Below are 15,091 nucleotides of genomic sequence, written 5' to 3'. Positions count from 1 at the left end.
GCACAAAGTGAATTTATGTAAAGAAAAGAATTATTCGAACGTTGGTTTGAATATAAAACTTTAATTAATATAACTGAAAAATAAGGGCATAATTGTACTAAGGATTATAGTCAGCTGTTTTGCTTTTTCTCTGTAATCCTACATTTTACTTTAAACAAAAAGTGTAGTTTGTATATACTGAAGCATTGTATGCCCTACCTCCAGCTGACCGGAAATGCACTGACACAAGGGCTGCCACATAGCAATGCATGCAGTCTATTAACAAGCAGACATTTCTGAATGTCTGCTATATTCATATACCCATTTCCCCTGCTTTCCTTCTCTTTGTCTCCCTTAAGGGACAAGAGGATCTCTAGTTAAAGATGTAAAACCTGAATTTCTTGCTCTCAGTGCACATACACAGAGCAGTGCTGAGATTAGAGGAACCCCATTGAGCTGCTAATGCTTCAGGGCATCACCAGCAAGAGAAGCATGTGAAACTGGGCATGGGAGGAAGGAAGGATCTGCTTTATATTTAGTTCTGGGTCACCAGATCTTAATGATAGATTAAACGGAGGCCTTGAAATAATGAAGAGGTTTGTACAGTGAGCGAGGCAAGAACCAAAAGTCCATGTTCTGTAACGGTTTCTTAAAGTTCCAGATCTGCATTCTTTGTTTAACTGGACATCCCTTAAAAGCTTATGGATAATTGGAAACGAACTAAGAAAGAGATTTAACGGGCTCTTTAAACATGGCTGGCATCCTTTGTCCTAAATGGAGGATTTCCTACCCAGGGTGAAACGAGTAGTAGACAACTAATAAACCGTTTAATGGGGATAGATTAGCAGGGCCGGATTTACATAGTGGGCACCCCTAGGCCCACTGCCATTCGTCACCCCTGTTCCCCCCCCTTTATTTGTGCAAATTTTCATCATCAATGAGGATTGGCGCATGGGAAATTTAAAAAATGATTGTATCTCCAGCACATCCCCAGTGTTTTTGAACCAATGTGGGTGCGGTTGGGCAACATACCGCCCCCCTAAAATCCTGCCCCCCTAGGCCCAGGCCTAGGTGGCCTTTCCACAAATCCGGGCCTGTAGATTAGTAGTGACAGATCCAGTATAAATGAAAATTTGATTGCCATATATAAAAAAGTTTTATACTCCACTTTACCAAATGCCATTTATATTTTCTTGTAATAGAAATACAGTGGTAATGCAGCTGGACTTATGCTGATTTCATTTATAGACAGCATCGGTGGTTGAAAATCGTAATAGGGTAATTTTTAAAATAATTGTTTTTTTATTTTGTTTCAATATGAAGCATGTAAGAATAGTTTGTCTATTGACCTGTTAATCATCTGCCCTACAGTGCCTTGTAATGTTTCTAGGTTTTAGGTTAATTATCTAATATACCCCATTAACAAAGATTGAATTATATTACAAATACTCTTGGTATCTTGGATCTATCACAATATAGCATATGACTGCTTTTCTCAGTTTTGCCAAATCACAATCCGATTCTGTGTATAATTCTACAACATAAACATTAATGGCTAACTGCAGGGATCTTAGACATGCTTAACCCCCTTTTGGTTTTAGGATTATCCTTAAAAGCCTTTGTGATTGTTTTGTTTAGCACCATTAAGTGGGCTATTTATTAAAACTCAAATTCTCCCATTATTTTAATAATAAAAATTTGACCAAACTCCCAGCCACGATCTGGCTTAATTTACTAACAATTCGGATCGAAAGTGGTCTGTGCGCAAAAGATCTCGACAAAATGGTGTGACATTTTAGAACTGTCACCTGAAAATCAGATTATCAAACGAATACCAGTGTCAAACAACCCAATACCTTCGACAGTCATAAAGGTAAATAACATGTTCCAATTGTTAAAGGGATTGCCTGGCATTGACTTTTACATGACTTCGACAGGTTTTAGCTGGAGTATTTTCAGATTAGATTTTTAACAACTTTGGAGCATAATAAATCTCGAAACATTCAATTTTTTTTCCCTCTAAAAATTCTGATTCTTTTCTCAATCAATAAGAAAAATTTGCTGTATCATAAATAGGCCCCACAATGTCTTTCTGCAGCTTTTGCACATGTCTTTCAGCAGCTGGGGGGTACAACAGCATATAACATATTCTCTTCTCTGTGCTGTGGGTACAGTTATTTAATATGGAATAAAAACATTTTCAGTACTAAAGACTTTAGCAGCTTTGATATCTAGTAGCTATGGTTGAAAAATGGAAAGAGCTTTTCTTAAACAATGCAAAGGAGCGCATGGAAAGGCATACCAAATTCAGAGGCCAGTTGCCAGTGAGATCACCGTGCAATGGTTACTACAGTTTTTTTTATGTGCTTTTTCTGCTAGAAAGTCATCCGGACTATGAAATGGTAGAGAATATCATAACTTGATTGTCCTTAAAGTAAAGAAACCCTTTGGGGCACATGTACTAAGGGTCGAATTTCTAAGTGATAAAACTCAGAAATTCGACCATTGAATTGAAAAATGTAATTTTTTTTTTTTTTTTAGCTGTTTTCGATCAAATTCAAATCGGTTACGATTTAATTGATCGATCGAACGATTTTCAAAAACAAAAACTTCGACTTCTAAAAACTTAGCCAAATACTGCCTATAGGTTGTAGGAGGTCCCCATAGGCTAACATAGCAATTTGGCAGATTTAAGGTGGCGAAGTGGCGAATTCGAAGTTTTTTTAAAGAGACAGTACTTTGATTTTCGAATGGTCGAATATTCTAAGTTTTTTTAATTCAAATTGAATTTTGGCCTATTCGATTGTCGAAGTACCCAAAAATTACTTAGAAATTGGAAGTTTTTGAATTCGAAAATTCACTTCGAATTCACTTCGACCCTTATGTTCTGAGGTTTAAACCTATTTGCCCCCTGTCTCAGTGAATGTCATCTTATCACACATTATGCACTGTTTAAAGGAAAAATGTCACTTGACAAATATATTGATATGGTCTTTGTATTCTTAGTGGAATAACCCTAACCTTTTATAGTAACTTAGGTCATCCAGTCATTAAATTATTTTAATCACTCTTTAAACTTCTACTATGTTTCTTATGTAGCAAGCATGGAGTGCAAACTTGCACTCCATACTCTAACCACTGAATTAAGTGTAAGCAGAAATTATGCATAAGGGCGAATAATTATGCAAAGCTCTGAAATGATCAATAGGTCATAAATTAAAAGTGTAACTGACTCTGTAAAGCACAGTGTAATATTTCTGTGCCACATACATTATATAAAATAAAGGGTATAAAACAAAGTTTACACTGTGAAATATCATTGATGTACCAAATTTGGACTGGACCATGTTAGTTTGAAATTTTTTTGTGTGACTTAGTAATGTTTTATAGCATTTTCTTTTTATAACAGACTACACACCCATGTGCAATGCAAGATATTACGTTTGCACAGGTGCAGTAACCCATAGCAACAAATAAGGTGTTTGTTATTTAACAGATGACCAGTAAATACTACCTACTGATATGTCACTATAGTAGCACACTTTGCTTTTTTTTTTATATTACATTTCCCCAAAAGACTTCTAACTGATTTATTTGACACATCAATGCAAAGGAATACATTAGCTTTGTCAGTTGTAGCCTACAAACCCATTTTCAATGAAAAGTCTTAAAATGTAAATTAAAAGAGAATGGGATGATTTGCAAATCATTTAAACCCTATACAGTATTCAAGTGCAAAAAGCTACAAAGATAACATAAAATTATTAAGCTGTTTTATATATATGTATGCTCATTTTTAATTTTATATCTACAAAACATTTGAAAGATTTGGGGTAGGTGCAGCAAAAGACTGGAAAAGTTGTGTAATTCTAAAAAGATTGGATCCAAGTGAGGCTGGTTCTCTTAGAATTAAAAATGGGGAGGTGGCACCATTCTGTGAAACTTTACAAGGGCAAATATTGCAACAATACAAGAATATTGCAAATAATTGGGGATTTCGTCATCTGCAGTACATAATATCATTAAAAGATTCAGAAAATCTGGAGAAACTTCTGTATGCAAGAGACAAGGCTGAAAGCCAGTATTGGATGGCCATGATTTCCAGGCCCTCAGATGGCACTGCTTTAAAAACAGACCAAATTTTGAACTGGAAATCACTGCATGGGCTCGGTAATACTTCCCAAAACCATTGTCTGTGAACGCAGTTCATAACTGCATCCACAAATTCAAGTTAAAATTCTCCCATGCAAAGAAACCATATATAAACTAGATACACATCCCTCTTCTGCGCCAAAGCTCATTTAAGATGAACTGAGGTCAAATCAAACAAAACAATTAATGAAAATAAATCAAAATAGTGTAATCAAGCCCAAATATATTTGATATATCATTGTTTATTCGCAGCCAGAATGGCAATTGCAAGGAAATGGAAATCTCAAGATACTCCTCCAATACAAGCAATTATTAATGAATTGTATCAAACAGCAACATATGAGTCTACTTTTGCTCGCTCCCAAGGAATAAATTCTAAAATAGCAGGCTACTGGAAACATATACATGTATGTGAGGATTTATATACCTAAGAACTATAAACCTAAGATGTATGTAACTATTTAAACAAATATGCTAAGTCCCAGAGCTAGGTGGGGGTTGTGGGTAATTTCTTTTTTTTTTTTTTTTTTTTTGGTTGTTATTGTCTTTGTAATTTTCTGTACTGTTACTTTGTAAATTTATGTTAAAAAATTTAATAAAAAAGCAAAAAAAAAAAAATAAATAAATCAAAATGTAAATGTTTTTTTAATATCATGGAGGCTGCGTCCTCTGGGCTAAAAACATGAAAGACCTTCCAGCTTGTTATAAGCACACAGCTCAAAAGCCAGCATGTGTAGCTTGCACATCTGGGAAGGCACTATATATATATATATATATATATATATATATATATATATATATATATATATATATATATATATATATATATATATATATATATATATATATATATTGGGGTTTGGCATTGTCTTGCTGAAATAAGCTAGGCCTTTATGGATAGTAGAATATGTCGCTCCAAATATAAATATATATATATATATATATATATATATATATATATATATATATATATATACAAAAACACGATCTGGAGCACTCCCAAGTAATGGTCAATGCGTAGGTGCTGGTTAAATAATTAATATCAAAATTGCAAAAAAACCGCACAACCAGGTTTTGCATAGAGTGTAAAAATCAAAAATTTATTTTATTATCGACGTTTCGGCTCCAAACTTAAGCCGTCTTCAGGCCGTCTCCTGAATGCAAGACCTGGTTGTGCGTTTTTTTTGCAATATATATATATATATATATATATATATATATATATATATATATATATATATATATATTTGGAGCAAGACAATGCCAAACCCCATTCTGTGCATATTAAAACAGCATGACGCACTAGTAAAAGAGTCCGGGCGATGCAACACTTTTTATGGCATATATTTTTCAGAAAAATGAACATTTCTCATTTTCAACATTTGATGTTGCCTTTGTGATAATTTAAAAATAATATAAGGTTTAAATGATTAGCATATCTTTGCATACAATTTTTTTAATATTTTACAGGGTTGGGTGTAAGTACCCCACTAACAAGTATATTATCCTTGAATGCCATTGTCATGTATAATTTGATTTTGATATTGATTTGATGATAGGATTGAAACAAAGATTTATTTTATGAGTGCTAACCAAAAAAATTGCATAATAAAAGAAAACCTAATTCCAAGAAACTTTGCAATATACATTCATTACAATTCATATTTGGTTTTTAAGTTATTTATACATGTAATGCTATTTAAAGCAGTCATTGCCTTCCATTTCTTTGTCCAAGGCAGCTGATTAACAGACCTGTCTTTGTTGAGAAATGTATTTCCAAGTAACTTTGAAAGCACTGAACATTTTTATTAAATGCATATTGAAAAGATGCTTAAAATTTTTTTTTTATTAGACAAAATGTTATTATTTGATTAACATGCCCTTTAAATAAGAAGATTTGGCATTTTAGAGATATTGTGTCACTGAAAGAGAATTTCACACAAATATGTGACTGAAATTTGTACTCTTGATTCTGAACTTGTAAACCCATGATTTCCAATAGGTTAGTTACTATCTTACTTTTTATCAATATGTGGTTCATTTTGGATACTTTTATCATTTTGCATTTAAAATGCATAAAAATTTAAGTATACCCCATAGTCCGGTTAATGATTTTTTTTTAATTAGGCAGGGGCGAGATAATAGAAGTCTAAATCTAAATCAAATAATGCAAATAGCTATTTTGACCAATAATTGCATATCGTAGACAAATGGCAATTGGATACTAATTGCAAGCTCAAAACTACCACATGTGTCAGCACCAAGAATAAGTATAAGAATAAGTTTGAAGCAATTAAATAGTAGAATGTTGCAGCTGTACTATGTTGCCTAATTTCTGGACCTCTGAAGAGTGCAAAATTCTTGGAATGTTATGGAATACAATTGAAAGAACTGAATTTGGAATAAGGCAGTGCAGGCTATTCCTCAAAACAAGCTAGTCATCCTCATGAGCTGCTTTAATCAAACATTACCTAATATGTTGTAGCTGTCAGGCTCACAGCAGGGGCTGCCTGTGATAACTAGTTTTTTTTAGAGATAAGTTGTTAAGCAGAGGTCACTCTGCTAGACTGAACCAGAAGAATAATTGTGCATTGGTGAACACGACTGAATCTTTGATCACCTTTGTGTAGCACATTGGTCTGGCATTGTGCTTTATACCAACATAACACTATAACAAGAAGAGGCCTTTCAAACACTTGATAGCCTTGGAATGTTATTGAAATGAGTGCAGTTGCCGATAGGTTAATAGAAGAGGCAAACACTGTTCATTTCATAATGCAGAGGGCAGTGTATTAGAGCTGAAAGGAATGCAAAGAATTTTGGGGTTTGTACTGTTATGTTAACAAAGTTTCCAAAAAAACAATGCATCTTCATGTGTTTAAACATTTTCAGAACAGAATGCTCTTTTGTTGTAAACCCTTTGGGAAATATGTTTTTGAATATTTGAGCAGGTTCTGGCTATGCATGCCCCTTTTCTTTTTACACAGACATTTGTTTCGGGTTTGCCAGAAATAATTGTCAAGTGAGCAACCATATTTCATATTCAGAAGATTATTAAATTAAACCATAGCATCTTACTTGTATTATGTGCCTTTATACAACATATATAAAACCATATAGAATTTCTTGTCTATTACTTTCTAAATGGATTTACATTGGCACATTTAAGTCTTTAGTGTGTTTTTTATTAATTTTAATCAGTCCATGAAATTAATCCAGGTATCTGAATTTTGTATGGAGCTTCTGTTCCTCCATTATGGGAGGGTTCCACAGCAGTTCGCATCTGAAGCTGCATAGTTCATTTTTACTCTTTTATCATCATTAGGCGAAAGAGGCCACATTTTTTTAGTATTGAACAATCTCCCAAAAGACAGCCATTATATGTTCAACTCAATGAGATGCATTCCTGCATCTCTATAAGATAAAGGGAATCTCTTCCCAAAGAATATTTTGCATAATGAAAAAAAAATGCAGTTGCAAGCAACTTTCCGATATACAATATTTAAAAATGTTGAATGGGTTATCTTTTGTAGGTGTAATCGCTATAGAACAGTGTATATTCTCTGATTACTAGATCTGGAGAAGAATTTACTTATTTTTGTTTCAAAAGTCCTAACCAGAGAACCCAAAGGCATAAACAAATATTGATATCAGTTACAATTATATTTTCAAATAACTTATCATTAAAAAAGTTTAATGTATATTACAAAGCAATACATGATTTTCTTTCATAATGCATAAAACTGTTTTTGAGTCCAAAAACAGGTTGTTTCAATTTTGCAAATTTAATGAAAGGTGAAAGCTGTTATCTAGGAGTATATCAGAGATGAGGACTGTAGACTTAGATTTTGAATGTATTTATCATGTTAATTATTTATTACATTTTCCCAAAAAGTAATTTTGTGCTGCTTGTTTCATGGTAGTGACAGGCGTCTGTTATTTTATACAAAAGTAAGGTGCGCTGTTCAGTACCCTTGCCCTGTTAGTATATTTGAGGGAAGAGCTGTTTGTTTGAGTGAGGTGGGATTGGCGTTAATCCCTCTCTCAAGACCTGATTGCCTGAAACTAATGAAATAAATGCAGCTCACTAAGGAAGGAGTCACACAGGTGTGGGAGGTACAGAGAAAAACATTTTGAATTGCCAGGATTTTCCATTGCTCATGTTTCTTAGATACTGTATGAAAGCAGGGTTCTAATTGATGAGCTGAAAGGTAATACAAATCTCAGTAACTAAAGTAGCACCAGATGCCAGCTCAACAACAGAGAGCAAGAGAGAAGACACTTCATGGATCATCCACCAGCACCCAAAATGGGTCTGCTTTTATTATGTAAATAAAAAAAGCTACGAGTTGGAAAGATCCTGAAATGTTTCATAATCCACCCACAGGATTTAAAAAAATATATATCTTAATTGATGGCTGATAACTCTGCATATTACTATGTTGGTCACCTTTCTTGTTATATTTTATTAAAATATTACCGTGCAATTCTGCCTCCATGCTAGACACGCAAACCTCTGGTGCCTCACCCTACCTCTTAAGTTAAAAACACATGTAGCAGGTCTTAGCCAACTCATCAAAGTTGTATTATTAGTTTTGTGCTGTCATATTGTATTTTGCTAGTTATTTTTAGCCCAAAGCACTCCAGCTGCTGAACTGATTTCCATTTTCATTTCCATGCCGTTATTGCTGTTTGCATCCCGAGTGTCTGTCTGTAGCATAGTGGCAAACACAAGGCCATAAAAGTATGTCATTAAACAATTTATTTTTTACTGTTCAGCTCATATTGGCTTTGTTACCATTGTAAACACAACAAAAACCCATGACCGCTGCTCTTTTACTAAATAATTCTTTTTTCCAATTTTAATCCTTTCTGAATCTGATTTGAGATTAGTATATGCTAGCATAATAATTTCTCATCATAAGAATGTAAGAACCTGCTAAGGATTTATTAGAAGATAATGAAATCTTTGAATGTTAGGAAACTTAAAGGAATTGTTCAGTATAAAAATAAGAACTTGGTAAATAGAGAGGCTGTGCAAAATTTAAAATGTTTCTAATATAGTTAGTTTGCCAAAAATCCAAGATAGAAAGGCTGGAGTGTCTGAATGTCTTAACAGAACGGAACATTAATTCCTGCTTAGCCGCTCTCTTGGTTTCCACTGATTGGTTACCAGGCAGTAACCAATCAGTGACTTGAGTGGGGGGCCACATAGGCCATAACTGTTGCTTTTGAATCTGAGCTGAGTTGAATGCTAAGGATCAATTGCAAACTCAATGAACAGTTATGTCCCATGTGGCCCCCTTCAAGTCGCTGACTAACTCAGAGTTGGAGAGCTGAAAAGCAAGAAGTTGTGCTCTGTTCTGTTATGTTAGACATCCAGTCACTCCAGACTTTATATATTACATTTTTGGCTAATTAACTATATTAGAAACATTTTATATTTTGCACAGCCGATCTATTTACACAGTTTTTATTTTTACATGGAACTGTTCCTTTAAGTGAGCAGCACCTAAATATTTTGGTTCCTATAAATGGGTGAACTGAGTGAACAGAGGCGATCGCTAGCAATTTCACTGAAGAATAATATTTAAGTGTAGCCTGGTCCTTTACTTTAATCAAGTGACAGCACTTGTATCTGTGGGAAACAAATGTAAATTTTTTAAATTGAGCGGGATTATGAAACACTTAAATAAAAGGGATGCACTGAATCCAGGATTTGGTTAGGGATTCTGTTGTTTTCAGCAGGATTCGGACAGGTGCAAAAAATCATGTGACTTTTCGTCACACTAACCAAGAAGTCACACTGCACATTAGGACATTCTAATATTCTAAAATAAAATTCAGAACAGTTTTGGTTATGTCCCTAACTGAACTGTACTGACCACTTTCTATTCTAAACCTACTTTTCTGGTAGCATGATGATGTACCCCAGAGAAAAGTGTGACAGCTGTTTTTTGCCTACTTTAATAGAATAAGAAGCTGTCAGAAATGTACTTTGACTTTTGTCATATTTCATGGCAATGTAGTTTAATCTTTTCCATTATGTTTCATTCAACAGGTAAAAAGAAATGTATATGATCTCACAAGCATACCAGTACGTCACCAGTTGTGGGAAGGTTGGCCCCAATCTGCACAAGATGATTCTGTAAGTGAAATGTGTAATTGTCATCATCCCTTTAAAAGGGAACTAAAATCCAAATGCACCCTCAGCACAATGATAGTTTGTTCTGTTCCTAGTACTACCCTATCTTTTTTTCTTGGTTTGCAGAAAGTGAGGATGTAGCTATCAAATATGTTAAATTTTTAACCTATACAAATAAAGGAAAGTTTAATAAATGTAATCAAATGCAGTATCGCTTTCGGCAGCTCAAGTAATTGAATAAACCTTCCAATCAAAACCCAAAAGGATTAGATATATCTTAATTGGGATCAAGTGCAAGGTACTGTTTTATTATTATAGAGAAAAAAAAACAATTTTTTTTTTAAAATTTGAGTTATTTGATAAAAATGAGTCTATGGGAAAATTGCCTTTTCTCAATTCAGAGAATTATAGATAATCGATTTTCATATAACTCATCCCATACCTGTCTCATTTTACAGCATTTAGTCTCATGAATAAGGACAGAAACTGTTTCAAGCACAGAGCAAGTAGCCACTAGCAGCATGGCACAGTAGCTTGTTTACTGAGGCAGAGGATTTACTAGTTGCACTAGGGCACATCTTCTTGACTGTTGCTGTTTGACGTGAAGCACACAGCTACTTGAGTTTTGTATTGTATTACATTTGAGGGACGCTAATAAGGAATAAAATGTAAAAATATAGTTTATATATTGCAAGCATGGGGAGTTATTACTGGAGGAGGTGGGAATGTTCCTGCATCTTAGAACTTACAGTAGGTTGCATATTTTAGAACTAATAAATGCTTGTAAAAAAAGTGGTCAAGAAGACCAAAGTAGAAAACAAGAAAAGGATTGCATCATGGTCAAAAACAATACCATTTTCCAGAGCTTCGGAGTCTGAAGCCATTCTGAGTTTCTTAACCTAATAAGTTGAAATTGCAATTAAATTTAATTAAATTAAAATAGCTGAGCTTCGGCCATGATACAATGCCTTGTATGCTGTGTACTTAATTTCTTTCAATCAACATGGAAAATACATTTAGATATATAGAGCTCCCTCCTGGGGCTATTAAAATTTTTTTGTTGTACAGGGCCCTGTGATTTCTAATAGTGGCCCTGCCCACAAGTATTTTTGTACCTGTGTCAGCGCCCAGCAGCAACAGCAAACATATGGCCCCCAAATCTGTACCTGGCTGTGCCAGCAGGAAGCTTCACACTTTACAGTAATAAAAAGAATGTCTTCGGTTCAGTGCAACTGTGCAAGGCTGAGAGCAGCGAGAGCGAGCCACAAAAAGCAGGCCGCCAGCTCTCTGCCTCTCTCTGTCATTCAACACATCAGTGACGTCATTGACGCGTGTACGCATGTCACGGTGCACCGCACAGAAGGAGCTATTACTTGCCGGCAAGAGGGAGAAGGGGAAGGAGATGGATTCCACCCAACTGGGTGACCATGATTACTGAAACAAATTATTAAATAAACGCTTGAAAAAAGTGTGCCCCTCAATGATGGCGCCCTAGACAGCTGCCTACTCTGCCTACCCCTAATTCCGGCCCTGATCCCTGCAGTGAGCACCAACCATTTGGTTTTTTGGTGTGCTATTAATGTGGACATGGTCTTGCGGTAACATGGGTGTGGTCTAAAAACGGAGTGGCCAACACTGGCTTCCGTTATCGGCCCTCCACAATGTAGATTGGAAATATTCCGGCCCTCGGTACCATAGAAGTTGGACAGCACTGGTCTATGATATAGACAAGAATTTGGACTGTAAGCATGATGTGATCTGCTTGAAGCTTTCGATACAGTGGTCAATGTAAGCTTGTGCCTTGGGTTCACTTTTAATGTGTTCTTTGAAACATATCAACCACATGCTTTGGTAATTCTAAAACAAAATGAAAGTTAAACTACATAAACCAAAAAAAACAATTGGAAAACCAAAAACAATTTATATATTAAATGAACCTGGCATATAGCTGTAGATAGAATTAACTAAAGTATTGTTCTTAGAAACAGAGTTGCTTCTGCCAGATCCTGCTTCATAGAAGCACTTAAATCTGATTTAAAACAAAAAAAAAGTCAAAAGGTTGAACTTGATGGACGTGTGTCTTTTTTCAACCTAATTTACTATGCTACTATGTATTTGGGTGTTTTCAATGGTTGTATACGCCAGATTAGTATTCCCTCGATAAAGGTCACAGATATGGGCCGCAACGCCAGGTCTGTAAATTAAAAAAACACCTTATTTTTGTTTGCACAAGACCTGTTGAATGATGTACTTCACTGAGCTACCAGATAAAAATAATGTTTGAGTGTCAGGTTGCATAATAGTTCAGCTGTACTTCACATTAGTGAAACAGCTACATACTGGGTTTTATTCTTACAGTAGAGATGTATTTTATTATGACTATTATCTGTGAAATAGAACATTGCATATTGTATTTTTTATTATCCAAAATTGTTCACGACTCCACCGCTCTGTGTAACATGAGAAAGTTCACAAATTGGTGCTTGCTATAAATGAGTCTTCTATTATACTGTGGCATACAAACTTGTTTAGATAACTGTAGGAATTATTGTGTAGGGTGACAAGCATCATTTTCCTATACCAATTGATGGGCCTTATACCCAGTGGTGTATATCTAGTAGAAGCAATACTTTCTCTCTACGTGTATCTTGCAATATAGCAGCATCAGTTGCATCAAAACTTGGAACAGTGGCTTATTCTAGTTAAATACAGCCATGTGAAAAAGTTTGGGAATCCCTCTGCATAATTTACTCCACTTTCAACAAAAAGATAGTGGTATGTCTCTCATTTCCCAGGAACAGTACTGGGGTGTTTTCTGAACAAAGATTTTTAATGGAGCAGTATTCAGTTGTATGAAATTAAATCAAATGTGGGTACCCTTGTAATTTTGCTAATTTGAATGCATGTAACTGCTCAATACTGATTACTGGCAACACCAAATTGGTTGGATTAGTTTGTTAAGCCTTGAATCTTATAGGTAGGGGTGTCCAATCATGAGAAAAGGTATTTAAAGGAAAACTATACCCCCCAAACAATGTAGGTCTCTATTAAAAGATACTGAGTAAAACAGCTCATGTGTAAAACCCTGCTTCATGTAAATGAACCATTATCATAATATTATACTTTTTTAGTAGTATGTGCCATTGGGTAATCATAAATAGAAAATTGCCATTTTAAAAAATAAGGGCCGCCCCCTGAGATCGTAAGATTCACTGTGTACACAAACAAACCACATGTAAGGTCACATGAGCCAATTAACAGACAGAGTTCTGCCTTTTGCATCCTCACTTCTTCCTGTTACAGTTAGTGTTGTAGTATTTCTGGTCAGGTGATCTCTGAGGCAGCACAGATAGAGTCACGAAATGGTGGTTCAAGGCAAGAGATGTAAAAGGGCAATATTTATGTAAATATATATTCCAGATTGGTAAGATTCTTTAATATGTCATTCAATTTGATATAAACTATCTGTTGCTTAAGTATTCATTTTGGGAGTATAGTTTTCCTTTAAGTTGTGCTTCTGTTTGACTCTCATCTGATGAGTGACAGCATGGGATCTTCAAAGCAACTCTCAAAAGATCTGAAAACAAAGATTGTTCAGTATCATGGTTTAGGGGAAGGCTACAAAAAGCTATCTCAGAGGTTTAAATTGTCATTTTCAACTGTAAGGAATGTAATCAGGAAATGGAAGGCCATCGGCACAGTTGCTGTTAAACTCAGATCTGGCAGGCCAAGAAAAATACAGGAGCGGCATTGTGAGAATGGTTACAGACAACCCAAAGATCCCCTCCGAAGACCTGCAAGTACATCTTGCTGCAGATGGTGTATTTGTACATTGTTCTACAATTCAGCGCAATTTGCACAAAGAATATTTGTATGGCAGAGTGATAAGAAAGCGATTTGGACTGATGAAAGAAGAATTTTGTTATTTGGTCATTACAAAAAGCGCTGTGCATTGCGGAAGAAGAACAACATATTCCAAGAAAAACACCTGCTACCTTCTGTCAAATTTGGTGTAGGTTCAGTCGTGCTGTGGGGCTGTGTGGCTAGTTCAGCGACCCGCTGACCATCAAGAATCAGGAAGTGCTGTCATTGTAAACCAGAAGTGACAGCATCGGAAGTAGGTGTGATCAAAAAAAAGGAGTAAAAATCGCAATTGAGAAGACCCACAGCCCGACCCGCTGACCCGCGTCTATACCCGCACCCGGAAATTCTACCCCCAACCCGCAGGTTTTTGCGGGTGACCGCGGGTACCTGACCCGCTGCAGGACTCTCTCAGGATGTCCTAGATACTTAAATGTATCAAGCAGGGTTCCAGGGCAATATTCTCTCGAAGGGATGCATGTGCACATGAATTTTGAGGCCAGGACACACAACAAATTGTGCGCAATTTTGTGTCAATTCTGAATTTGGCACACAGTTTTTTCAAAACTGCACACAAGTTTACATTGTACACATAAAATATTTTTTGTGATGGTCTCTGTGCTGCCTCAGAGATCACCTGACCAGAAATACTACAGCTAGAACTGTAACAGGAAGAAGCAAACGACAGAACTCTGTCTGTTAATTGGCTTATGTGACCTAACGTGTATGGTTTGTGTGCATCGTGAATCCTCAGATCCCAGAGGGCGGCCCTTATTTTTTAAAATGGTCATTTTCTATTTAGGATAACCCAATTGCACATGCTACTCAAAAAGTTTTTTTCATTTTCTGAATAATTACTCACTAAAAAAAAAAAAATCAGAAAACCTCTGAGTCTGAATGTCTTTCAGTGTAGCTCCATTTGATTTCTGTAGGACACATTTTGTATTAGAGTTT

At 35.4% G+C, this 15,091-nt stretch overlaps 1 protein-coding gene across 1 annotated transcript in view; it reads left to right on the top strand.

Annotated features, from left to right (window-relative positions):
* Positions 1-15,091, top strand: part of faf1.S (Fas (TNFRSF6) associated factor 1 S homeolog) — a 140,004-nt gene that overhangs the window by 50,894 nt on the left and 74,019 nt on the right. The window contains 1 exon segment of the mRNA NM_001086748.1: positions 10,193-10,279. Coding sequence (NP_001080217.1) covers positions 10,193-10,279 — 87 coding nt within the window.

The sequence above is a fragment of the Xenopus laevis genome, chromosome 4S, assembly GCF_017654675.1.
Source record: "Xenopus laevis strain J_2021 chromosome 4S, Xenopus_laevis_v10.1, whole genome shotgun sequence".
In the NCBI taxonomy this organism is placed as follows: domain Eukaryota; kingdom Metazoa; phylum Chordata; class Amphibia; order Anura; family Pipidae; genus Xenopus; species Xenopus laevis.
This window is presented reverse-complemented; position numbering and strand designations above follow the sequence as displayed.